At 45.6% G+C, this 26,185-nt stretch overlaps 1 protein-coding gene across 1 annotated transcript in view; it reads right to left on the reverse strand.

Moving 5' to 3' along the window:
- LOC138637623 (dynein axonemal heavy chain 5-like) overlaps positions 1 to 26,185 on the reverse strand; it is a 569,265-nt gene that overhangs the window by 358,365 nt on the left and 184,715 nt on the right. The window contains exons 33-34 of the mRNA XM_069726456.1: positions 17,791 to 17,922; positions 12,991 to 13,100 (exon numbers count right to left, since the gene is read on the reverse strand). Of these exons, the coding sequence (XP_069582557.1) occupies positions 12,991 to 13,100; positions 17,791 to 17,922 (242 nt within the window). The remainder of the gene's footprint in view (positions 1 to 12,990; positions 13,101 to 17,790; positions 17,923 to 26,185) is intronic.

Consider the following 26,185-nt stretch of genomic DNA (forward strand, 5'->3'; position numbering starts at 1 on the left):
TTTTTATGCAGCACTTGTTGATTCAGGTTGACCATGGCAGCTACATGCCATCAGAGCTAGACATCACTTCAGCCATGTATTTTTTTACTCTGAAACACTGCAGTGTTTCAGGGAAAATGCATTTAAAGGCTGGGTAAGAACCAAAATGACCAAGATGCCAGTCATCGGTGGCTTCTCCTCACCAGCTCCTCTTGAGAATCAGGTCTCTATATACATAGTGAGAGACTGGTCAGTCATGGAGAGTGGCTCAAAGAAGAGCAACCTCCTACACTTGTCATTTAAGCTGAACGGTCCTCGGTTGGCAAATTAATGTATGTAAAGTAATGTTATGATTGTGGAGCCTACTGAAACAGAGTAAAGGACCATTTCAAACGTTTAGGAAGCCTCTGCAGGTGTTTTTGTTAATTATTCAAATTTTCTGAGATAATGACTTGGGTTTTCATTGGCTATAAGCCATAATCATCAACATTAACAGAAATAAACACTTGAAATAGATCACTCTGTTTGTATTGACTCTATATAATATATGAGTTTCACTTTTTGTATTGAAGAACTGAAATAAATTAACTTTTTGATGATATTCTAAGGCTGGTTTCACATTTGCGTTTAAAAACGCAGCGTTTTTTAGGCGCATGCGTTTTTGCATGTTTTAATACAAATGCGGCATTTTGATGTGTTTACATGCGTTTTTTCCTGCGTTTGCGTTTTTGAAACGCATGATGAGAAGTGTGTGACAGCTGCCAATCATCAAAATCAACTAGAAAACCCACTATAAACAGAAATACCCAGGGTTAGGGTTAGGATCCCTAGTAACCCTAGGGATCTTAACCCTAACCCTAAAACACAAACTCTAACCCTAACCCAAACTCTAACCCTAACCCAAACTCTAACCCAAACTCTAACCCTAACCCTAAAACACAAACTCTAACCCAAACTCTAACCCTAACACAAACTCTAACCCTAACACAAACTCTAACCCTAACACAAACTGTAACCCTAACCCAAACTAACACACATTCTAACCCTAACCCGAACCCTAACCCTAACACAAACTCTAACACAAACTCTAGCACAAACTCTAGCACAAACTCTAACACAAACTCTAACCCTAACCCAAACTCTAACCCTAACCCTAAAACACAAACTCTAACCCTAACCCAAACTCTAACCCTAACACAAACTCTAACCCTAACCCTAAAACACAAACTCTAACCCTAACCCTAACCCTAGGGATCCTAACCCTAACCCTAGGGACCCTAACCCAAACCCTAACACAAACTCTAACACAAACTCACAAACTCTAACCCTAACACAAACTCTAACCCTAACCCTAAAACACAAACTCTAACCCTAACCCTAGGGATCCTAACCCTAACCTTAACCCTAGGGATCCAAACCCTAACCCTTAGGGTTAGGGTTAGGATCCCTAGGGTTAGGGTTTGGGTTGGGGGGTGGCTTTTCAGTGTGTACTCTTGTGTTTTTCTATAAAAACGCATGCAAACGCATGTGCTTAAACGCATGCGTTTACATAGACATCAATGCGTTTTTTTGCCGCAAAAAAACGCATGCGTTTTTATGCGGCAAAAAAAGCCGCTAAAATTACTACGTGTTAGGGCTAGCGGAACGCACCAAATATTAAGACAGATAGAGTATGGTGCGTTCGCAGCCCGGGGTCCACCGTGCAGAGATGGAACCTGCTGCCAAGTAACGACGGACTATATGGCGGTACTCATAAGTATACACACGTGGGTTAAACTTCACCCAACGTGAAGGAAGCGATCCTGTTGCGTCACAGGACCGCAGTACCGCACATAGAGCGCGAGCAAGTAGTCAGCGAACTCAACCCCAACTAGGATTGAAGTCCGATTAGACCCTTGCTGGCATAACACCGCAACTGGGTGTGTAAGGAAACTAAATAACGATTTTAAGGCACAAGAGTGCATGCGGTGCCGCACTGACGAACGCCACTAACCACCCAGGCTTGGGTAAGGAAAGCACAGAGGAAGTGCACGGCGCCGTACTGGTGGTCACAGCAACTGGACGCTGTAATGTGTGATTCGTGCTGTAGGCTAAGTCGGGCGCTAGATAGCAACCATACACCTTCCGCGAACAGACATTCAATAGGGTAGGGGTATCCAAGGACGACTTGCACTCACAACATACACACATTAACAATTGTACACTAGCGCATGGCCGTGCGGTCATGCGCAGTTTATATAGTTGCAGCACAGGAAGTGGCCACAGAAACTTTGCCCTTCCAAGACCTGCCAAGAGGACCAATGGAATGTGCTGCAGAGCCTGAGCACATGACCCTCGATCTCCAACGGGAGATCTTGCCCTGGGCATGCTCAGTGTGTGCAGACAAGGACTTAGTCCCAGAGAAGTCCGCTCGCTGCTGACCAGCACTGACTCCAATGGCAGAAGCTGAAGAAGCAGCAGTAACTCTCTGTACAGCGTGAGACTGAGCAAGACGCTGGGACCGACGTCCCTGCTGAGCAGACTCCACTGCGGCTGGACAAGAATGGGAGACCACAGCGGAGATGGCTCGAGATTCCCCCTGTGCAGAAGCGGGAACTCGAGACCTAACATTACCCCCCCTCCTAAGGCCCCCCCCTCCTTGGGCCTCGCTACGCTCGAAGGCAGCAATGAGCTGTGGGGCCCGAATGTTTTCAGCAGGCTCCCATGACCTGTCCTCTGGGCCATAACCCTTCCAATCCACCAGATAGAACTTTTTGCCGCGTACCACCTTGCACCCCAAAATAGCGTTCACCTCGTAATCGTCCGTAGACAAACCCGATGTCCCGGCAGATGACTCGGAAAACCGGGACATGTATACGGGTTTCAAGAGGGACACATGAAAGGTGTCGGTGATACCCAAGCGTGGAGGAAGAGCCAAACGGTAGACCACAGGATTAACCTGTTCGAGAACCTTGAAGGGACCCAAGTAGCGAGGAGCAAACTTAGTGGACTCAACTCGCAGCCTGATGTTACGGGCGGAGAGCCACACACAGTCGCCAGGAGCAAAGGTCGGAGCGGGACGCCGATGAACATCGGCGGAGGACCTCATTCTCTCCTTGGACGCCCGAATGGCATCCTGCGTGCGGTCCCAAATGTCCCGTGCCTCCACAGCCCAGTCTGCCACCCTGGAGTCAGCAGAAGACACAGGCATGGGCACAGGAACACGCGGATGCTGGCCGTAATTTAGGAGGAATGGAGTCTGACAGGTAGAGTCGGCTACGGCATTGTTAAGTGCAAACTCTGCCCACGGTAGCAAGGATGCCCAGTCATCCTGCCTGGCAGAAACAAAATGTCGTAAATATGTGACCAAGGTCTGGTTGGCCCTCTCTACCAACCCATTCGTCTCGGGATGATATGCCGAAGAGAGATTCAACTCAATACTGAGTAGACGACAAAGCTCTCTCCAGAATCGAGACGCAAACTGGGGACCCCGGTCACTAACAATTTTGTCTGGCATACCGTGTAGGCGAAAGATATGCTTAACGAACAAGACAGCCAACGCCCGTGCAGAAGGTAGCCGTGGAAGAGGCACCAAGTGCACCATTTTGGAAAAATGGTCGGTGATCACCCAGATAATGGTGCAATTACGAGACTTGGGTAAGCCCACCACAAAGTCCATCCCGACCATCTCCCAGGGCCTGTCCGCCACCGGCAGAGGATAAAGCAAACCAGCTGGCCGTTGCCGAGGAGTCTTGTTCTTGGCGCAAGAGACACACGCCCGAACATACTCTGCGACATCATGAGCCATATGCGGCCACCAGTATGTCCTCGCCAGTAACTCAGATGTCCTTTTGGTACCAAAATGTCCACCCACCCTGGACGAGTGTGCCCAAGAGAGAACCTCCGGTCGCAAACTGGATGGAACAAAAGTCTTGCCCGGGGGCACAGACTCTAGCGAAACCGGGGCCACAGTTCTCAAGCTCTCGGTGGGGACAATAAGCCGAGGCTCCTCCTCCTCCTCCGCAGATGACACAACGGAGCGAGAGAGAGCGTCGGCCCGAATGTTCTTCTCCCCAGAAAGAAAATGGAGGGTGAAATGAAACCGGGAGAAGAATAAGGACCATCTGGCCTGGCGAGAATTCAACCGCTGGGCTGTCTGTAGGTACACCAAATTTTTATGGTCTGTGAAGACTTGGAAGGGAAAACGTGCTCCCTCCAAGAGATGTCTCCACTCCGAGAAAGCCAACTTCATGGCTAGCAACTCCCTGTCCCCGATGGAATAATTCCTCTCTGCTGGTGCGAAGGTCTTGGAGAAAAAGAAGCAGGGATGCTTCCGACCTTGAGCATCCTTTTGGAAGAGGACTGCTCCAGCACCAACAGAAGAGGCATCCACCTCCATGATAAATGGCTTATCAACATCGGGGCGATGTAGGATGGGAGCGCTAGCGAAGTGTGACTTTATAGAGTCAAAGGCCTTGGAGACCTCCTCAGACCACAATTTGGGATTCGCTCCCTTCTTGGTGAGGGCAACCAAGGGAGCTACCAAAGTTGAGAAGTGCGGAATGAACTGGCGATAATAATTAATGAACCCCATAAAGCGCTGCACCGCTTTAAGAGAATGGGGTTCCTGCCAGTCCATCACAGCCTGTAGTTTGGCAGGATCCATAGCCAATCCCTGGGCAGAGATGATGTAGCCTAGGAAAGGTAAGGACTCCTGCTCAAACATACACTTCTCCAACTTGGCATAGAGGGAGTTTGCTCGTAGGAGGTCGAAGACTTTGCAAACATCTCTCCGGTGGGAGTCAATATCTGGAGAGTAGATGAGAATATCATCCAGATAGACTACGACCGAGGTGGAAAGCATATCCCGGAAGATATCGTTCACAAAGTCTTGGAAAACGGCTGGGGCATTACAGAGCCCGAAGGGCATCACCAGATATTCATAGTGCCCATCCCTGGTGTTAAAAGCCGTCTTCCATTCGTCCCCCTCACGGATGCGAATCAGGTTGTAAGCACCCCGCAGATCTAACTTAGTAAATACCCTTGCTCCCCGAAGCCTATCGAAGAGCTCAGATATCAAGGGCAAAGGATACTTGTTCTTAACGGTGATGGCGTTAAGACCCCTGTAGTCTATGCATGGATGCAATTCTCCATTCTTCTTCTGCACGAAGAAGAACCCTGCCCCAGCAGGTGACACTGACTTCCTAATGAATCCTCTTGCCAGATTTTCCTGGATGTACTGTGACATTGCCTCCGTCTCCGGGAGAGATAGCGGATAGACTCGACCCCGGGGAGGCTCAGCACCAGGCAAGAGATCAATAGGACAGTCATAGGGGCGATGGGGCGTTAGGATCTCCGCCGCCTTTTTGGAGAACACGTCTGCATAAGACCAATACTGCTTGGGGAGAGAGGAAAGATCTGCGGGTACCTCTGTAGTAGCAACCTGAACGCACTCCCTCTGACACCTACCCCCACAAGATTCGCCCCATCCCAGGATTCTGCCAGAGGACCACTCGATATGAGGAGAGTGGTACCGTAGCCAAGGTATTCCCAACAGGACCTCATCAATTCCCTCAGGAATGACGAGCAGAGATATAATCTCCTGATGAGATGGCGACATGGACAGAGTAAAAGGGATGGTCTGGTGTGTTATCTGTGAGGGCAGTGCCGACCCATTCACCACTCGTACCATTACTGGTTGAGCTAGCATAACCAGGGGTATTGCGTGACGTTGGGCAAAGGCAGAAGACATAAAATTGCCCTCCGCCCCAGAATCCACGCAGAGCTCTACCGAGTGGGAGAATGAGCCTATAGTAATTGTCCCCTTAAAGGACAATTTAGAGGCAAACATCACCGTGTTTAGTGTACCTCCACCTACTACCACTAAACGCTGACGTTTCCTCGATCGCTGAGAACATCTGGTGGCTAGATGTCCTGACTGCTGGCAAACATGACAGACCTTGAGTGCACAAGCGGTCCGGGACTTAGATCCCGCTTGTGACACTTCCCTGGCTTCATGTGACTCAGGAACCAGGACCGGAGATTCCAGAGGTTTGGCGAAGGTAGGAGCCAGCCGAAACCTCTGCCTACACTGGGCTCGCTCTAACCTCCGCTCGTTAAAACGGAGGTCAATTCGAGTGGAGACAGTTATTAACTCCTCCAGTGTGGCAGGAATCTCCCTAGTGGCCAGAGCGTCCTTAACGTGGTCAGCCAGGCCCCTCCAAAATATGGGGATAAGAGCTTTATCCGACCAATCCAGCCCAGAAGCTAAAGTGCGGAATTGGACGTCGAATTGACTGACCAAGGACTCACCCTGAGTTAATGCCAGCAGTTGGAGCGCCGTATCATGGGTGACTTGAGGTCCTAAAAAGACCTGTTTCAGAGTGCTCAGAAACAGCGGAGCACTCTGCACCACATGATCGCCACGCTCCCACAGCGGCGTAGCCCATTCCAACGCCCTGTTCGACAAGAGAGACACTATAAATCCCACCTTAGCCCGCTCTGTGGGAAAACGTGCAGCCAGGAGCTCGAGGTGAATAGAGCACTGACTCACAAATCCCCTACAAAACTTGCTATCACCAGAAAAATTTTCTGGCAGCGGGAGGCGAGAAAATGTCGGAGCAGGGGTGGCAATGGACAGGGTTGCTGCAGCCACGCTAGCAGCCTGTAAAGCAACCGCGGTAACATCCACAGCTGAGGTTGCGCTCTCAAGAGCCGCCAACCTACCCTCCAGCTGCTGGATATACCGCAAGGATTGCTGTTTGTCCGTCATTACTAGCCAGACCCTGGCACTAGTGTAATGTTAGCGCTAGCGGAACGCACCAAATATTAAGACAGATAGAGTATGGTGCGTTCGCAGCCCAGGGTCCACCGTGCAGAGATGGAACCTGCTGCCAAGTAACGACGGACTATATGGCGGTACTCATAAGTATACACACGTGGGTTAAACTTCACCCAACGTGAAGGAAGCGATCCTGTTGCGTCACAGGACCGCGGTACCGCACATAGAGCGCGAGCAAGTAGTCAGCGAACTACTTGAAGGATTGAAGTCCGATTAGACCCTTGCTGGCATAACACCGCAACTGGGTGTGTAAGGAAACTAAATAACGATTTTAAGGCACAAGAGTGCATGCGGTGCCGCACTGACGAACGCCACTAACCACCCAGGCTTGGGTAAGGAAAGCACAGAGGAAGTGCATGGCGCCGTACTGGCGGTCACAGCAACTGGACGCTGTAATGTGTGATTCGTGCTGTAGGCTAAGTCGGGCGCTAGATAGCAACCATACACCTTCCGCGAACAGACATTCAATAGGGTAGGGGTATCCAAGGACGACGTGCACTCACAACATACACACATTAACAATTGTACACTAGCGCATGGCCGTGCGGTCATGCGCAGTTTATATAGTTGCAGCACAGGAAGTGGCCACAGAAACTTTGCCCTTCCAAGACCTGCCAAGAGGACCAATGGAATGTGCTGCAGAGCCTGAGCACATGACCCTCGATCTCCAACGGGAGATCTTGCCCTGGGCATGCTCAGTGTGTGCAGACAAGGACTTAGTCCCAGAGAAGTCCGCTCGCTGCTGACCAGCACTGACTCCAATGGCAGAAGCTGAAGAAGCAGCAGTAACTCTCTGTACAGCGTGAGACTGAGCAAGACGCTGGGACCGACGTCCCTGCTGAGCAGACTCCGCTGCGGCTGAACAAGAATGGGAGACCGCAGCGGAGATGGCTCGAGATTCCCCCTGTGCAGAAGCGGGAATTCGAGACCTAACACTACGTTGCATTTCTGCAACACAACGCATGCAGAGAAAAAAACGCATGCATTGTCAAAACTCGTCAAAACGCATGCAAAAAAACGCATGCGTTTTTAATGTTAAGTATAGAGGAAAAAATGCATGCGTTTTTTTGCATTTTTGCGCAAAAACGCAAATGTGAAACCAGCCTAATTTTGTGAGAACCTCCTGTAAGTATTTTATCACCTACCAACCAGCAAGAATTCTGACACTCACAGACCTGTTTTTATTTAAGAAGTCCTCCTACTCTGCACTCATTACCTGTATTAATTGAACCTGTTTGAACTTGTTACCTGCATAAAAGACTCTTGTCCACACACTCAATCAATCACAATCCAACCTCTCAACCATGGCCAAGACCAAAGAGTTGTCTAAGGACACCAAAAACAAAACTGTACACCTATACACAGCTGGGATCGACTACAGGACAATAGGAAAGTGGCTTGGTGAGAAGACAACTTTTGGCACAATTATTAGAAAATGGAAGAAACACAAGATGACTCAATTTTTCTCGGTCTGGGTCTCCATGCAAGATCTCGCCTCGTGGAGGAAGGAAAATTCTGAGAAAGGTCTGGAATCAGCCCTGAACTACATGGGAGGACCTGGTCAATGACCTGAAACATTACTGTTGGTAACACAGTACGCCATCATGCAGGGCAAGCAAGGTCCCCATACTCACGCCAGCACATGTCCAGACCTGTTTGAAGTTTGCTGTTGTTCCAGAGGAGACATGGGAGAAGGTCATATGGTCAGAAGAAACAAATATAGAACTTTTTGATATCAACTCCACTCGCTGTTTTTGGAGGAAGAAGAAGGATGAGTACAACACCAAGAATACCGTCCCAACGTGTGTAGCATCATTCATTGGGGGGCTTTTCTGCAAAGGGGACGGGACAACGGCACCGTATTGAAGGGAGGATGGATGATGTCATGTATTGCAAGATTTTGGCCAACAACCTCTTTCCATCAGTAGGAGCATTGAAGATGGGTCATGGCTGGGTTTTCTAGCATGACAATAACCTGAAAAACACAGTAAGGGCAACAAAGGAGTGACTCTGTCACACCCGGTCTGGTTCCTGTACCTTCGCGGGGTCCCCGTCGGGACTCCCGCTCTGTGCCGGCTCCACGCTGTCCAAACGGGACCTCTGCTTCTCCTCCCTCCTCTGCTTCCTGGCATGCAGCCAGCAGGTCCTCGTGCTGTGTGCTTAGGTCACACGCGCGCTCGCTCCCGGTCTCTTAAAGAGACAGCGCACATTTTCCAAAAAGTGCTTCTGATTAACGGCGTGTGAATGATTGCTATTTCTAGTCCCTCCACCATAGGGAGGGTGCCGGAGCAACAAGCATCCTCAGTTGCTAACTTCCGGTTCCTGCTAGCATGTGCTTCTGTTCTGAAGTCTCTGTCAGTGCTTCACTTACACTGTTTGTCTCCACACCCATTACCTGGCTTTTCTGGATGATCTCAAACCTGCTTACTCCAGTTCCGTCTCGTCCCACCATTCAGTCACCTGAACCTCAGGACAACGTCAGTACCGCGGGAACCAGCTTTTACCCGTACCCCCGATATCCACCGTTTAGCTCTACATCACCCGCTAACCATGTCAGTCTATCTGTCCCACTGGGTCAGCTACCACGAGTCCGGGGTCTAACTGGAGGTAGCACCCATGTCCCCAAGGTATCCCATTCCGACCCTGTTCGAGGGGTCTTACTACACGTGCCTGGGGCTCACGTAGTCACGCCCCCTTCAGATCCCCCCAAACCATGGTCCAGAGGTTCCACGTTCAATTACAATGAAAACGAATGTGAACTTTACCACCTGTGCCTCCATTTCCATTCGTAACAGATTGCTCTGGCCATGGAACCCGCTGAATCCCAGTCACCACTGGCCGTGGAGCTGTGTCAGGAGGTTACCAATCTGAGGAGTCAACAGGACAAGCTCACGATTTTTCTGCACAACTGGTGTACTCGCATGGAAACCCTGGCCTCTTCACCTGCACCCCAACTCTGCCACTGGCATACAGATATCTAGCTGCTCAGCAAGTAGAGGTCCTCACTTTGCTGCTCCCACCCGCTTCCGTGGTGACCCCATTCAGTGTCGGGGGTTCATTAACTAGTGCATGCTGCACTTTGAACTCCTGTGGCATATGTTTGCTTCTGATCGGGCCAAGGTGGGCTTCATCATGTCTCACCTTGACGGAGAGGCTCTCGCCTGGCTGAATCCGCTGTGGATGAGAATGGATCCTCTGGTTACTAATCTTCAGTCTTTTCTAGAGGTATGCATTCCGCAGGACCTTTGACGAACCTGGTCATGCTACATCGACAGCTTCGGCTCTTCGACTATGCCAGGAGGCTTTTACTGTGGCTCAGTATGCAGTGTGGTTCCGTACGCTCTCATCTGAATTATCCTGGAGCAATGAGGCCTTGGTGACTATCTCCTGGGTAGGTCTCTCAGGAAGGATTAAGGATGAGCTGGTGGGACGGGACATGCCTACAACACTGGATGACCTAATTTCCCTGGCAGTAATCACCGCCAGAAGGTGCATCGCCAGGAGGAGAGCTGTTTAGGCAATTCCAAAGAAGTCGGGAAGCTACAGTGCCTTGGGTCTGTAGGAGAGGCAGCCCTTGGTAAGGATCATCTCTCTCCACCACTGCAAATGACAGTTTCCGTGGTCTTTGGCATGGTAAAATTTTCTGAACTCTATCACCTGGATTCTGGAGCTGCCAGGAATCTCATTCAGCAGGCGGTCGTGGATCGTTATCAGATACCAGTCCAACGCCTTCGCAGGCTACATCCGTGGATGGCAAACTCCTGTCCAAGTCCATTTGGTTCCAGACTGAGCCAGTGGAACTCCGGGTAGATTTAACGCTTTCAGAAATAATTCGCTTTTATGTCCTGCCTGGTTCCTCTCACCCCTTGCTTTAGGTCTACCCTGGCTTTGGATGCATGAACCAGTATTAAATTGGAAGACGGGAGAGGTTCTGTGCTGAAGAGACTCCTGCTTGGATAGATGTATCATTCCAATTCAATCTGTTCTTCCTCCAGTTCAGCCCACTGCCCTGCCGGGTCTACCCTCCTCTTACTGGGCCTTTGCTGACGTCTTTGGGAAAAAGGAGGCAGATAAATTACCTCCACACAGGTCGTATGATTGCCTGATTGATCTGCTCCCCGCAATGTTTCCTCCTCGGGGGCGAATCTATCCTCTTTCTCAAACAGAGACACAGTCCATGTCACACTACATTCAGGAGAAGCTGACCAGAGGATTTATCCGGAAGTCTTCCTCACCAGCTGGAGCAGGATCCTTCTTCATGAAGAAAAAAGATGGATTTCTTCTGCCCTGTATCGATTACAGGGGGCTGTCCAGATTACGGTAAAAAACAGGCATCCGTTGCCGCTTATCTCAGAGTTGTTTGATCGTCTTAGGGGTTCTAAAATCTTCACCAAACTGGATCTCGGAGGGGCCTACAACTTATACGTATTCGTAAAGGAGATGAGTGGAAAACCGCTTTTACACCGGGACGGACACAGCGAAGACCTGGTTATGCCGTTCGGTTTAAGTAATGCACCTGCAGTTTTTCAGGAATTCGTAAATTATATTTTCAGAAATCTGCTCTATTCATGTGTTGTTGTTTACCTGGACGATATTCTGATCTTCTCTGCAGATTTAGCCTCCCACCGGAGACAAGTACGTCTGGTCTTACAAAGACTCAGGGAGAACAGACTTTATGCTAAATTTGAAAAATGTCTTTGAACAATCCTCTCTGCCTTTCCTTGGTTATATTGTCTCGTCCACAGGATTAAAGATGGATCCGGAGAAGATATCTGCCATCCATAAGTGGCCTAGCCCAATCCGGTCTGAAAGCTATACAACGGTTCCTGGGGTTCGCCAACTATTACCGTTTATTTATTCCACACTTTTCCACCCGTGTGGCACCCATCTCAGCCTTGACCTGGAAAGGTGCTAATGCCAAGGATTGGACTCCTGAGGCAGAGAAGGCTTTTGTTTCTCTTAAACAGGCCTTCTCCTCTGCACCCGTTCTTCATCGACTGGATTCAGAGAAACATTTCTTGCTGGAGGTAGACGCTTCATCCATAGGTGCTGGTGCGGTTCTCACCCAGAAGTCATCCTCCGGTCAGATGGTCACCTGTGGTTTCTTCTCGAAGGTCTTTTCTACCACAGAAGGGAACTATTCCGTGGGAGATTGAGAATTATTGGCAATCAGGTTAGCCCTGCAGGAGTGGCGACATCTCCTCGAGGGAGCGGCCTATCAGTTTGTCATCTTCACTGAAAATAAGAACCTTGCTTATCTCCAATCTGCACAAAGACTGAATCCTCGTCAGGCCAGCTGGGCCTTGTTTTTTGCCCGATTTAACTTTGTTCTTCATTTCCATCCAGCTGATAGGAACGTTAAAGCTGATGCACTCTCTAGAGCACCTATAGTGAAGCAGGATTTAATAGGGCTAGTCGGGGAAAGCTGTCGCGGAGTGGGGGCGCCAAATAATCGTGTCTATCAGGGTGCCAACCTCCACTGCTAGGAAGGGATAGCAGTTAAGTATAGGGAAATTGTTAGGTTATTGTAATAGACCTATTGTATTATTATGTTTTGCACTGGGATAAGGTATTTTTAAATATTATTATATTAAAGTATTTGATTTTTAAGGGACTACATGTTATATGCTTGATTATTTTCCCTTGCTTTGCAATATATGTTTTTTGTTAATTCCTTTCACAAATGCATACAGTTTCTGATGAAGGTCTGGATATAGACTGAAAACGTTCAACTCATGTATGCAAAATAAAATGGAACTTTTTCTTTCAACACTACCTCTTTGAGTGCCAAGTTTTTTTAATTATAACATGGCTCTAAAATCTCTAAAGTGGCTGCTACTTTGCATAGGTCAGTTTTTATAGTGTCTCGGACTCTACAGTTTGGATGCTCTATGCCATGTGATGTGACAGCTACAAGGAATTATGGGAATTCTATGCATTGTGTACAGAGGTGTGAGGCATTTCATTTGTCAAATCAAAACACAAATTGTTCAAATCCACTAGGATCTCTGAATTTCATGAAATCTTACTTGAAATTAATCAGAAGAACTCTAAATAAGTATTAAAGTTATACAAGAGGCCTACTTTCAGTTTATGATGCTTAAAAGTAGAAATACTGTAACTATATATATATATATATAAAGAAGAGCATATCTGGTTTATCTAAATAAGTAATTTACTGTTCCACATACTTTAATAGCCCAATATCCAGAAGGTGGAATACTTTAAAGACATTAGCTTCAAGTGGGAATGAGCTTCCTGTTACAGACATGACTTGAAGCCAGTGACGATTCCGAATTTCCTAAAAAGATACATTTTCATGTCAAGTACAGCCAAATAAAAATAACATTAAATATGCATATAATGTGTTGAATTTACCATTCCCGTCATCCATATGAGTATTCTAAAACTTGACAGGAAAACATTAATGAAAAAGTCATGGCCTACTTAGTGTTCACTTTAAATCTTTTGCATCTTGTTTAACACATTCACACCATGGCCATTTTCCGTTTTTCATTTTCGTTTATTCCACCCTTTCTTCAAAGAGCCATAACTTTTTTTTATTTTTCCATCAATATAGCCATATGAGGACTTGTTTTTTTGTGGAATGAGTTCTACATTTGAATGACACCATTGATTTTACCATATAGTGTCCTAGAAAATGTGGAAAAAATTCCAAGTACGGTGAAATTGCAAAAAACATGCAATTACACATTTTTATTTTTATTTATCATAAAATAAAATGTGGTAACTACAGTGGGGCAAAAAAGTATTTAGTCAGTCAGCAATAGTGCAAGTTCCACCACTTAAAAAGATGAGAGGCGCCTGTAATTTACATCATAGGTAGACCTCAACTATGGGAGACAAACTGAGAAAAAAAAATCCAGAAAATCACATTGTCTGTTTTTTTAACATTTTATTTGCATATTATGGTGGAAAATAAGTATTTGGTCAGAAACAAAATTTCATCTCAATACTTTGTAATATATCCTTTGTTGGCAATGACAGAGGTCAAACGTTTTCTGTAAGTCTTCACAAGGTTGCCACACACTGTTGTTGGTATGTTGGCCCATTCCTCCATGCAGATCTCCTCTAGAGCAGTGATGTTTTTGGCTTTTCGCTTGGCAACACGGACTTTCAACTCCCTCCAAAGGTTTTCTATAGGGTTGAGATCTGGAGACTAACTAGGCCACTCCAGGACCTTGAAATGCTTCTTACGAAGCCACTCCTTCGTTGCCCTGGCGGTGTTCTTTGGATCATTGTCATGTTGAAAGACCCAGCCACGTTTCATCTTCAATGCCCTTGCTGATGGAAGGAGGTTTGCACTCAAAATCTCACGATACATGGCCCCATTCATTTTTTCATGTACCCGGATCAGTCGTCCTGGCCCCTTTGCAGAGAAACAGCCCCAAAGCATGATGTTTCCACCACTATGCTTTACAGTAGGTATGGTGTTTGATGGATGCAACTCAGTATTCTTTTTCCTCCAAACACGACAAGTTGTGTTTCTACCAAACAGTTCCAGTTTGGTTTCATCAGACCATAGGACATTTTCCCAAAACTCCTCTGGATCATCCAAATGCTCTCTAGCAAACTTCAGACAAGCCCGGACATGTACTGGCTTAAGCAGTGGGACACGTCTGGCACTGCAGGATCTGAGTCCATGGTGGCATAGTGTGTTACTTATGGTAGGCCTTGTTACATTGGTCCCAGCTCTCTGCAGTTCATTCACTAGGTCCCCCCGCGTGGTTCTGGGATTTTTGCTCACCGTTCTTGTGATCATTCTGACCCCACGGGGTGGGATTTTGCGTGGAGCCCCAGATCGAGGGAGATTATCAGTGGTCTTGTATGTCTTCCATTTTCTAATTATTGCTCCCACTGTTGATTTCTTCACTCCAAGCTGGTTGGCTATTGCAGATTCAGTCTTCCCAGCCTGGTGCAGGGCTATAATTTTGTTTCTGGTGTTCTTTGACAGCTCTTTGGTCTTCACCATAGTGGAGTTTGGAGTCAGACTGTTTGAGGGTGTGCACAGGTGTCTTTTTATACTGATAACAAGTTTAAACAGGTGCCATTACTACAGGTAATGAGTGGAGGAAAGAGGAGACTCTTAAAGAAGAAGTTACAGGTCTGTGAGAGCCAGAAATCTTGATTGTTTGTTTCTGACCAAATACTTATTTTCCACCATAATATGCAAATAAAATGTTAAAAAAAACAGACAGTGATTTTCTGGATTTTTTTTTCTCAGTTTGTCTCCCATAGTTGAGGTCTACCTATGATGTAAATTACAGACGCCTCTCATCTTTTTAAGTGGTGGAACTTGCACTATTGCTGACTGACTAAATACTTTTTTGCCCCACTGTATGTGGTAACTTAACCTGGCAATATGATTCCCCAGATCAGTACGAGTACGCAGAATCCAAACATGTAAAGTTTAATTTTTATTTAAGTGGTGAAAAAAAAATCAGAAATTTGTATGAAAAGAAGTTTTTGAGTTTGTCGATAATTTCCGGGACCTGTAGCGTTTTCATTCTTCAGGATCTGCGGCAGGGTTCAAGCTTTTTTTGTGCCCCAAGCTGATGTTTTTATTGATATAATTTTGAAGTAGATACAATGTCTTGATCGCCTCTTATTGCAATGTTGCAGTGGTCAAAAAACTGTAATTCCGGAGTTCCGATTTTTTTCTTGTTACACCATTTACCAATCTGATTAATTTACCTTATATTTTTATAGACTGCACATTTCTGAATCAGGTGACAGGGACGCGGATCCCATAACAGGGATGCAGATGGGTGGGATTTGGGACACACCTCTGGCTGGCGAGTGCTAAATCCCGCTGTGAGATTGACTGGTTAACAGCCGAGGGTGTTAAAGGCATGACAGTTAATTAAATAAGCTGTCATGTGCGGTAAAAGATGCAGGCTCAGCACTGGAGCCTGTATGAAAGTCAGGGATTGGATATATGACGTAAATATACGCTATAAGTCCTGAAGGGATTGTCAGTTATCAAAACTGGAACCAAGACTGCTAATGCTTTAAAATATACATCCTACACAAAATAAGCTCAGCATTACTTTCTTATTGAAATCCCTACCTCTTCACTGCTGCCTACTAGTCATTGTGGTAAAAAAAAATATATAATAATAATAATAATAATAATAATAATAATAATAATAATAATAATAAAAGTAATTTTAAAACTTATTTGACTATCCAAAGGAGAATATTTTTTAGAGCTGCTAAAAGTGCATGTACAATTAAACTCTGCTTGATCAGGAGGAGGAGGGGAATGGCAAGGTCATGAACTGTTTAAAAAAAAACTAAAATTAGTCATTTTGCAATTTTCACATTAGTCACTAGAGCTATTTATTGATCCATGCTTTCTGTCCTTCCAGAAAGTTTCCAGCAAGACTCCTTATCATCAAAAGCAGGATTACAAAGACAGGTAACACCTCTATACCCAGGTCATAACAGGGAATCCACCATTCACAACAGGGGATGTCACAGCCGGAAACACAATCACAGACTCATTAGGATGCTTCGAAAGAAATAATAGGGTCGGAGTCTGTTAATTGTGACTAATGTCCATGTGTTACCGTATTTCCTGAAACAAGTTACAGTTTAAAAAAGCCCAAGTGGCCAGTGTGAAAGATTTCCATTTTATATTTTAATACAGATTGTGAAAAAAAACAGTGCTAAAAATGTAAAAAAACACATTTAACACAAAGAAAGATTTATAAAATGGGTCGTTTTTTTTTGATAATAGCTTCCCTTTAAGTGCATCTATGGCTATCTTTAATTTCCTTCATCGTTATAAAAGTACCTATAATATATGTGTCTGTCTGAATAGTACCCACATAATGTTACTATAGCTCAGAAATAATCATTGTTTCATTTCTATTATATTGCCCAGTGCTTTACGGTACCTTTGTTTTAATGCTGCCATGGCCTGGGATCAGTACTATACGGCTGCTGCATAGGTTAGTACGCAGGATTCTTGTCCCATCTCCCAGGGATTGCCTCTTTTTAAAGCTGTCTGCATTTCTCTAAGGCTAGGTTCACATTGCGTTAATGGGTGTCCGCTAGCGGACTCCGTTACATGGCGCAATTGTGGCAATTAACACTATGTAACGGATCCGTTAGCGCACCCATTGACTGCAATGTGCTATCGGATCTCTAGCGATCTCTAGCGATGTCCCGTTAGTTTCGGACAGACCGCGGACACTGCTTGCAGTGTCCGAGGTCCGTTCCTCGCTAGCGCAGATCGGGTATCTGCGCTAGCGGGATCACCAAACGTGATCCCTTTTGGGACATTGTGTTAGCGCAATCCGCTAGCGTATGCGCTAAACGGATTGCCCTAACGCAATGTGAACCTAGCCTTAGGTAGTTGTGTAGTTACTATCTATTTGCTGCCCAGCATGTTAAACATGATTTCTCCAGGTGGAAAAGCCAGGTAGCAGTGGAAAAATGAGGCAAGAGATGTATAATTTCTTACACCACAGGGAAGAGGAGAGGGTAGATAATCATGTGTACATAGCACAAGACATCACACAAATAGGGGCAAACACCAGGAGCATGGTCATATAACTTCATGGGAGAATGGCTTACAGGGGCACTTTAGCTACCGACCATACATAAGTAATCATATGATCATCATTTTTGTAAAATACATTTAATGCAACTTTGTCAAACATGCTGTAAGAATAAAGTATAAAAGTTTATATTGATTTTAAATTGGTTATCCAAAAAAATTTTTTTTTTTATTAAAGAGTTTGAAACATAAAAAATAGCAAAAACATTAAGACTGAAGAAGAAGCGGAGATGGAATGCTGGTCCTGGGGGAGGGTGAGTATTGGTGTGTTTGTTATTTTCTATGCTTGCAACCTCACAATGGCCACAGCAAAGATCATTGGGAGGAAACTAGGTAAGTAAAGACCAACCCAAACAAGAAAAAATACTCTATACTTGACTTTCACAGTTGAGAGTTAGAATACCTTGGATTTTAATTCATGTAGAATAGGGAAGACATCTTCATAAAATTTAATGTCTTGAGCCATTTCATTGTATGCATCCCAGTCCTTCAGTTTATCATTCCAAATCTGGCACTCAGAAGAATATTGTTTAATCTGAAAAATATTTCAAAACTGCATTTTAACAAAGTCTGAAAACCCATATGCAATGAAGAAGCCAGTGCTAGTCTTTTTATTTTTTTCAATATTTATTGATTTTTTTTTTAAGTTATAAAGATATGCATGTGGAACAAGATGGAGAAAGTTGAGCTTAAAGGAAACTTTCAAAGTAATTTCTAATGGGATGCTTGTCTTGGAACCACAGTCCATTAGCTGAAGATGATCGACAGAACTATAAATTATTAAAACACTTGCAAGATGACTACCCTTGAGATTTGCTTTTAGGAGTTTGACTCAAGTTATTATTAGTGTAAATGTCAACAAGCTTTCAGACATGAACATAGTATTGACCCTTTGTTTAACCCTAAATCCTGATGCTAAACAGTATAGGTATTTGTTGGAACCTTTAAATTAGGGTAGCCCCAAGACATTAAGCACAGGTTTTGGAAGGTACTAGGTAAACCATTAGTCCTAATGAAGGACACATGAGGAAAAAATAATGGGAACACCAGAAAAAATAAAGTCTAAAGCTGTCCACACACATTTGATGGTTGTCGGACAAATAACAGTTCAACCAACAGGTATCTTTCCCGACTCTCCCACGCACAGGAATGCTTGACTCGGCTGAGCCCTCCTGTATTCACTATGACAGAGCCAATAGCAGACTCCTCTGGCAGCTGCTTAATTTCCCGCTAAACTGAACAATAGCTCATTGAAATTTCAACTGCCAGATTCTTCACTTCCACAACGTAATTTGACAGGAAACAGTCAGGAGGCCTTCATACACATTTAATGGTTGACAAATCCTACACAAATTGGTGAGTTAGGTTGACTTTAATCTACTGTGTATAAGGACCTTAAGGGGGTTGTCTGGTCTTAAACTGCAAGTCTGCAGTCACTAATAAGCCTAATTTAAACATTGAAGATGAGTTATAGCGGCACAAAAGCTATAACTGAATTGCAACATCTTAGTAAGGGCTTTACAGGGTTTTGTACAAAGTACATTTATCATCTTGCTACTTAATAAGTGATAAATGGATGACTGAGGGAGGCTCCCACCAATCATCAGAAACTGTATTTTTTCCTTTATTGGCGTAAGGAGGAGGTTTAGGGGTAGGACATGAGCACTGGCACTTTATTTAAGGTTTTTAAGGGTTCTACAATTATCCTTTTTTACTCTGAAGTGCAAAACGTTATTAAAAACTGTTTCCACATCAAGAGAAATTTGGCTGCTTATTACGCTTTGTTAATAACCACAGCCCCCTTTTTCACCTACAAAAAATGTTTTACCAGAGCTAGCGGTTCTGGAATAGAGGAGGTGGTGGGTTATAACCAATATTTGAGGATTTTTTTTTGCTATTAAAAGTAGAGTGTGAAGAAGCTTTGGAGGGCTCTGAAGTTGGTTGGTTACGGTATGTGAGTCACTTCAATATGTAGAAGGGTCTGTACCACAGGACTGGCGTATAGCAAATGTGGTGCCAATATTCAAAAAGGGGACAAAAACTGAACTCGGAAATTATAGGCCAGTAAGCTTAACCTCTACTGTGGGTAAAATCCTGGAGGGCATTCTAAGGGATGCTACACTGGAGTATCTGAAGAGGAATAACCTCATGATCCAGTATCAGCACGGGTTTACTAGGGACCGTTCATGTCAGACTAATTTGATCAACTTCTATGAAGAGGTAATTTCCGGACTGGACAAAGGGAACCCAGTGGATGTAGTGTATATGGACTTTTCAAAAGCTTTTGATACGGTGCCACACAAAAGGTTGATACATAAAATGAGAATAATGGGGATATGGGAAAATATGTGTAAGTGGGTTGAGAGCTGGCTCAGGGATAGGAAACAAAGGGTGGTTATTGTTATGATTAGGTAATTCAGAACCACAATGGACCTTGAAGTTCAGAGCACACAAAGTGACCTGATAATAACCAAAAGACATAGGACGAGCTCTGAGACGTGGGAACTCTGCTGACCGCAATCCCTAATCCTATCCAACCACACTAGAGGCAGCCGTGGATTGCGCCTAACGCTCCCTATGCAACTCGGCACAGCCTGAGAAACTAGCTAGGCCTAAGATAGAAAAATAAGCCTACCTAGCCTCAGAGAAATACCCCAAAGGAAAAGGCAGCCCCCCACATATAATGACTGTGAGTAGAGATGAAAATACAAACGCAGAGATGAAATAGATTTAGCAAAGTGAGGCCCAACTTACTGAACAGACCGAAGATAGGAAAGATAACTTTGCGGTCAACACAAAACCCTACAAACAACCACGCAGAGGGGCAAAAAGACCCTCCGCACCGACTAACGGTACGGAGGTGCTCCCTCTGCGTCCCAGAGCTTCCAGCAAGCAAGAAAAACCAATTAAGCAAGCTGGACAGAAAAAATAGCAAACAAAAATAACACAAGCAAAACTTAGCTTATGAAGAGCAGATAGGCCACAGGAACGATCCAGGAGGAAGCAAGACCAACACTAGAACATTGACTGGAGGCCAGGAGCAAAGCACTAGGTGGAGTTAAATAGAGCAGCACCTAACGACTTCACCACATCACCTGAGGAAGGAAACTCAGAAGCCGCAGTACCACTCACATCCACCAACGGAAGCTCATAGACAGAATCAGCCGAAGTACCACTTGTGACCACAGGAGGGAGCTCTGCCACGGAATTCACAACAGTACCCCCCCCTTGAGGAGGGGTCACCGAACCCTCACCAGAGCCCCCAGGCCGACCAGGATGAGCCATATGAAAGGCACGAACAAGATCGGCAGCATGGACATCAGAGGCAAAGACCCAGGAATTATCTTCCTTAACATAACCCTTCCACTTAACCAGATACTGGAGTTTCCGTCTCGAAACACGAGAATCCAAAATCTTCTCCACAATATACTCCAACTCCCCCTCCACCAAAACCGGGGCAGGAGGATCAACAGATGGAACCATAGGTGCCACGTATCTCCGCAACAATGACCTATGGAATACGTTATGGATGGAAAAAGAATCTGGAAGGGTCAAACGAAAAGACACAGGATTAAGAACCTCAGAAATCCTATACGGACCAATGAAACGAGGCTTAAACTTAGGAGAGGAAACCTTCATAGGAATATGTCGAGATGACAACCAAACCAAATCCCCAACACGAAGTCGGGGACCCACACAGCACCTGCGGTTAGCGAAACGTTGAGCCTTCTCCTGGGACAAGGTCAAATTGTCCACTACATGAGTCCAAATCTGCTGTAACCTGTCCACCACCGTATCCACACCAGGACAGTCCGAAGACTCAACCTGCCCTGAAGAGAAACGAGAATGGAACCCAGAGTTGCAGAAAAACGGCGAAACCAAGGTAGCCGAGCTGGCCCGATTGTTAAGGGCGAACTCCGCCAAAAGCAAGAAGGACACCCAATCATCCTGATCAGCAGAAACAAAGCATCTCAGATATGTTTCCAAGGTCTGATTGGTTCATTCGGTCTGGCCATTAGTCTGAGGATGGAAAGCCGAGGAAAAAGACAAATCAATGCCCATCCTAGCACAAAAAGATCGCCAAATCCTCAAAACAAACTGGGAACCTCTGTCAGAAACGATGTTCTCTGGAATGCCATGTAAACGAACCACATGCTGGAAGAACAATGGCACCAAATCAGAGGAGGAAGGTAATTTAGACAAGGGTACCAAATGGATCATCTTAGAGAAGTGATCACAAACCACCCAAATGACCGACATTTTTTGAGAGACGGGGAGATCCGAAATAAAATCCATAGAGATATGTGTCCAAGGCCTCTTCGGGACCGGCAAGGGCAAAAGCAACCCACTGGCACGAGAACAGCAGGGCGTAGCCCGAGCACAAATCCCACAGGACTGCACAAAAGAACACACATCCCGCGACAGAGACGGCCACCAAAAGGATCTAGCCACTAAATCTCTGGTACCAAAGATTCCAGGATGACCAGCCAACACCGAACAATGAACCTCAGAGATAACTTTATTCGTCCACCTATCAGGGACAAACAGTTTCTCCGCTGGGCAACGATCAGGTTTCTTAGCCTGAAATTTTTGCAGCACCCGCCGCAAATCAGGGGAGATGGCAGACAAAATTACTCGCTCTTTGAGAATACCCGCCGGCTCAGACAAACCCGGAGAGTCGGGCACAAAACTCCTAGACAGGGCATCCGCCTTCACATTTTTAGAGCCCGGAAGGTACGAAACCACAATGTCAAAACGGGAGAAAAACAGCGACCAACGAGTCTGTCTAGGATTCAACCGTTTGGCAGACTCAAGATAAGTCAAGTTCTTGTGATCAGTCAAGACCACCACGCGATGCTTAGCTCCTTCAAGCCAATGACGCCACTCCTCGAATGCCCACTTCATGGCCAGCAACTCTCGATTGCCAACATCATAATTTCGCTCAGCAGGCGAAAACTTCCTGGAAAAGAAGGCGCATGGTTTCATCACCGAGCAATCAGAACTTCTCTGCGACAAAACAGCCCCCGCTCCAATTTCAGAAGCATCAACCTCGACCTGGAACGGAAGCGAAACATCTGGTTGACACAACACAGGGGCAGAAGAAAAACGACGCTTTAACTCTTGAAAAGCTTCCACAGCAGCAGAAGACCAATTGACCACATCAGCACCCTTCTTGGTCAAATCGGTCAATGGTTTAGCAATACTAGAAAAATTACAGATGAAGCGACGATAAAAATTAGTAAAGCCCAGGAAGTTTTGCAGACTCTTCAGAGATGTCGGCTGAGTCCAATCATAGATGGCCTGGACCTTAACAGGGTCCATCTCGATAGTAGAAGGGGAAAAAATGAACCCCAAAAATGAAACCTTCTGAACACCAAAGAGACACTTTGATCCCTTCACAAACAAACAATTAGCACGCAGGACCTGGAACACCATTCTGACCTGCCTCACATGAGACACCCAATCATCCGAGAAGACCAAAATATCATCCAAGTATACAATCAGGAATTTATCCAGGTACTCTCGGAAGATGTCATGCATAAAGGACTGAAACACCGATGGAGCATTGGCAAGTCCGAAAGGCATAACTAAGTACTCAAAATGGCCCTCGGGCGTATTAAATGCAGTTTTCCATTCATCGCCCGCTTAATACGCACAAGATTATACGCACCACGGAGATCTATCTTGGTGAACCAACTAGCCCCCTTGATCCGAGCAAACAAATCAGATAGCAGCGGCAAGGGGTACTGAAATTTGACCGTGATTTTATTTAGAAGGCGGTAATCTATACAAGGTCTCAGCGAACCATCCTTCTTGGCCACAAAGAAGAACCCCGCTCCCAATGGCGACGATGACGGGCGAATATGACCTTTCTCCAAGGACTCCTTCACGTAACTCCGCATAACGGCGTGCTCAGGTACAGATAAATTAAACAGTCAACCTTTAGGAAACTTACTACCAGGAATCAAATCGATAGCACAATCACAATCCCTATGCGGAGGCAGGGCATTGGACTTGGGCTCATCAAATACATCCCGGTAATCAGACAAGAACTCTGGGACCTCAGAAGGGGTGGATGACGAAATAGACAGAAATGGGACATCACCATGTACCCCCTGACAACCCCAGCTGGACACAGACATTGATTTCCAATCTAATACTGGGTTATGGACTTGTAGCCATGGCAACCCAACACGACCACATCATGCAGATTATGCAACACCAGAAAGCGAATATCCTCCTGATGTGCAGGAGCCATGCACATGGTCAGCTGGGTCCAGTACTGAGGCTTATTCTTGGCCAAAGGCGTAGCATCAATTCCTCTCAATGGAATAAGACACTGCAAGGGCTCCAAGAAAAACCCACAACGCCTAGCATACTCCAAGCCCATCAAATTCAGGGCTGCGCCTGAATCCACAAATGCCATGACAGAATAAGATGACAAAGAGCAGATCAAAGTAACGGACAAAAGAAATTTTGACTGTACCGTACCAATGGTGGCAGACCTAGCGAACCGCTTAGTGCGCTTAGGACAATCGGAGATAGCATGAGTGGAATCACCACAGTAGAAACACAGCCCATTCTGACGTCTGTGTTCTTGCCGTTCAACTCTGGTCAAAGTCCTATCGCACTGCATAGGCTCAGGTTTATGCTCGGATAATACCGCCAAATGGTGCACAGATTTACGCTCACGCAAGCGTCGACCGATCTGAATGGCCAAAGACAAAGACTCATTCAAACCAGCAGGCATGGGAAATCCCACCATGACATCCTTAAGGGCTTCAGAGAGACCCTTTCTGAAAATAGCTGCCAGCGCACCTTCATTCCATTGAGTGAGCACGGACCACTTTCTAAACTTCTGACAATAAATCTCTATCTCATCCTGACCCTGACACAGAGCCAGGAAATTTTTCTCTGCCTGATCCACCGAATTAGGTTCATCGTACAGAAATCCGAGCGCCAGGAAAAACGCATCAATATTACATAATGCAGGATCTCCTGGCGCAAGGGAAAATGCCCAGTCTTGAGGGTCGCCACGTAATAAAGAAATAATGATCCTAACTTGTTGAACTGGGTCACCAGAGGAGCGAGGTTTCAAAGCCAGAAACAGTTTACAATTATTTTTGAAACTCAGAAATTTAGCTCTATCTCCAGAAAACAAATCAGGAATAGGAATTCTTGGTTCTAACATAGAATTCTGAACCACAAAGTCTTGAATATTTTGTACTCTTGCAGTGAGATGATCCACACAAGAGGACAGACCTTTAATGTCCATCACTACACCTGTGTCCTGAACCACCCAAATGTCTAGGGGAAAAAAAAGGCAAAACACAGTGCAAAGAAAAAAAAATGGTCTCAGAACTTCTTTTTTCCCTCTATTGAGAAGCATTAGTACTTTGGGCCTCCAGTACTGTTATGATTACGTAATTCAGAACCACAATGGACCTTGAAGTTGAGAGCACACAAAGTGACCTGATAACCAAAAGACATAGGACGAGCTCTGAGACGTGGGAACTCTGCTGACCGCAATCCCTAATCCTATCCAACCACACTAGAGGCAGCCGTGGATTGCGCCTAACGCTCCCTATGCAACTCGGCACAGCTTGAGAAACTAGCTAGGCCTAAGATAGAAAAATAAGCCTACCTAGACTCAGAGAAATACCCCAAAGGAAAAGGCAGCCCCCCACATATAATGACTGTGAGTAGAGATGAAAATACAAACGCAGAGATGAAATAGATTTAGCAAAGTGAGGCTCAACTTACTGAACAGACCGAAGATAGGAAAGATAACTTTGCGGTCAACACAAAACCCTACAAACAACCACGCAGAGGGGCAAAAAGATCCTCCGCACCGACTAACGGTACGGAGGTGCTCCCTCTGCGTCCCAGTGCTTCCAGCAAGCAACAAAAAACAATTAAGCAAGCTGGACAGAAAAAATAGCAAACAAAAATAACACAAGCAAAACTTAGCTTATGAAGAGCAGGCAGGCCACAGGAACGATCCAGGAGGAAGCAAGACCAACACTAGAACATTGACTGGAGGCCAGGAGCAAAGCACTAGGTGGAGTTAAATAGAGCAGCACCTAACGACTTCACCACATCACCTGAGGAAGGAAACTCAGAAGCCGCAGTACCACTCACATCCACCAACGGAAGCTCATAGACAGAATCAGCCAAAGTACCACTTGTGACCACAGGAGGGAGCTCTGCCACAGAATTCACAACAGGTTATTAATGGAGCACACTCAGACTGGGTAGCGGTTAGCAGTGTGGTACCACAGGGGTCAGTATTGGGCCCTCTTCGTTTTAACATATTTATTAATGACCTTGTAGGGGGCATTCAGAGCAGAATTTCAATATTTGCAGATGACACTAAACTCTGCAGGGTAATCAATACAGAGGAGGACAATTTTATATTACAGGATGATTTATGTAAACTAGAAGCTTGGGCTGATAAATGGCAAATGAGCTTTAATGGGGATAAATGTAAGGTCATGCACTTGGGTAGAAGTAATAAGATGTATAATTATGTGCTTAATTCTAAACCTCTGGGCAAAACCATCAATGAAAAAGACCTGGGTGTATGGGTGGATGACAAACTCATATTCAGTGGCCAGTGTCAGGCAGCTGCTACAAAGGCAAATAAAATAATGGGATGCATTAAAAGAGGCATAGATGCTCATGAGGAGAACATAATTTTACCTCTATACAAGTCACTAGTTCGACCACACTTAGAATACTGTGCACAGTTCTGGTCTCCGGTGTACAAGAAAGACATAGCTGAACTAGAGCGGGTG

This window comes from Ranitomeya imitator, chromosome 5 (assembly GCF_032444005.1).
Source record: "Ranitomeya imitator isolate aRanImi1 chromosome 5, aRanImi1.pri, whole genome shotgun sequence".
In the NCBI taxonomy this organism is placed as follows: domain Eukaryota; kingdom Metazoa; phylum Chordata; class Amphibia; order Anura; family Dendrobatidae; genus Ranitomeya; species Ranitomeya imitator.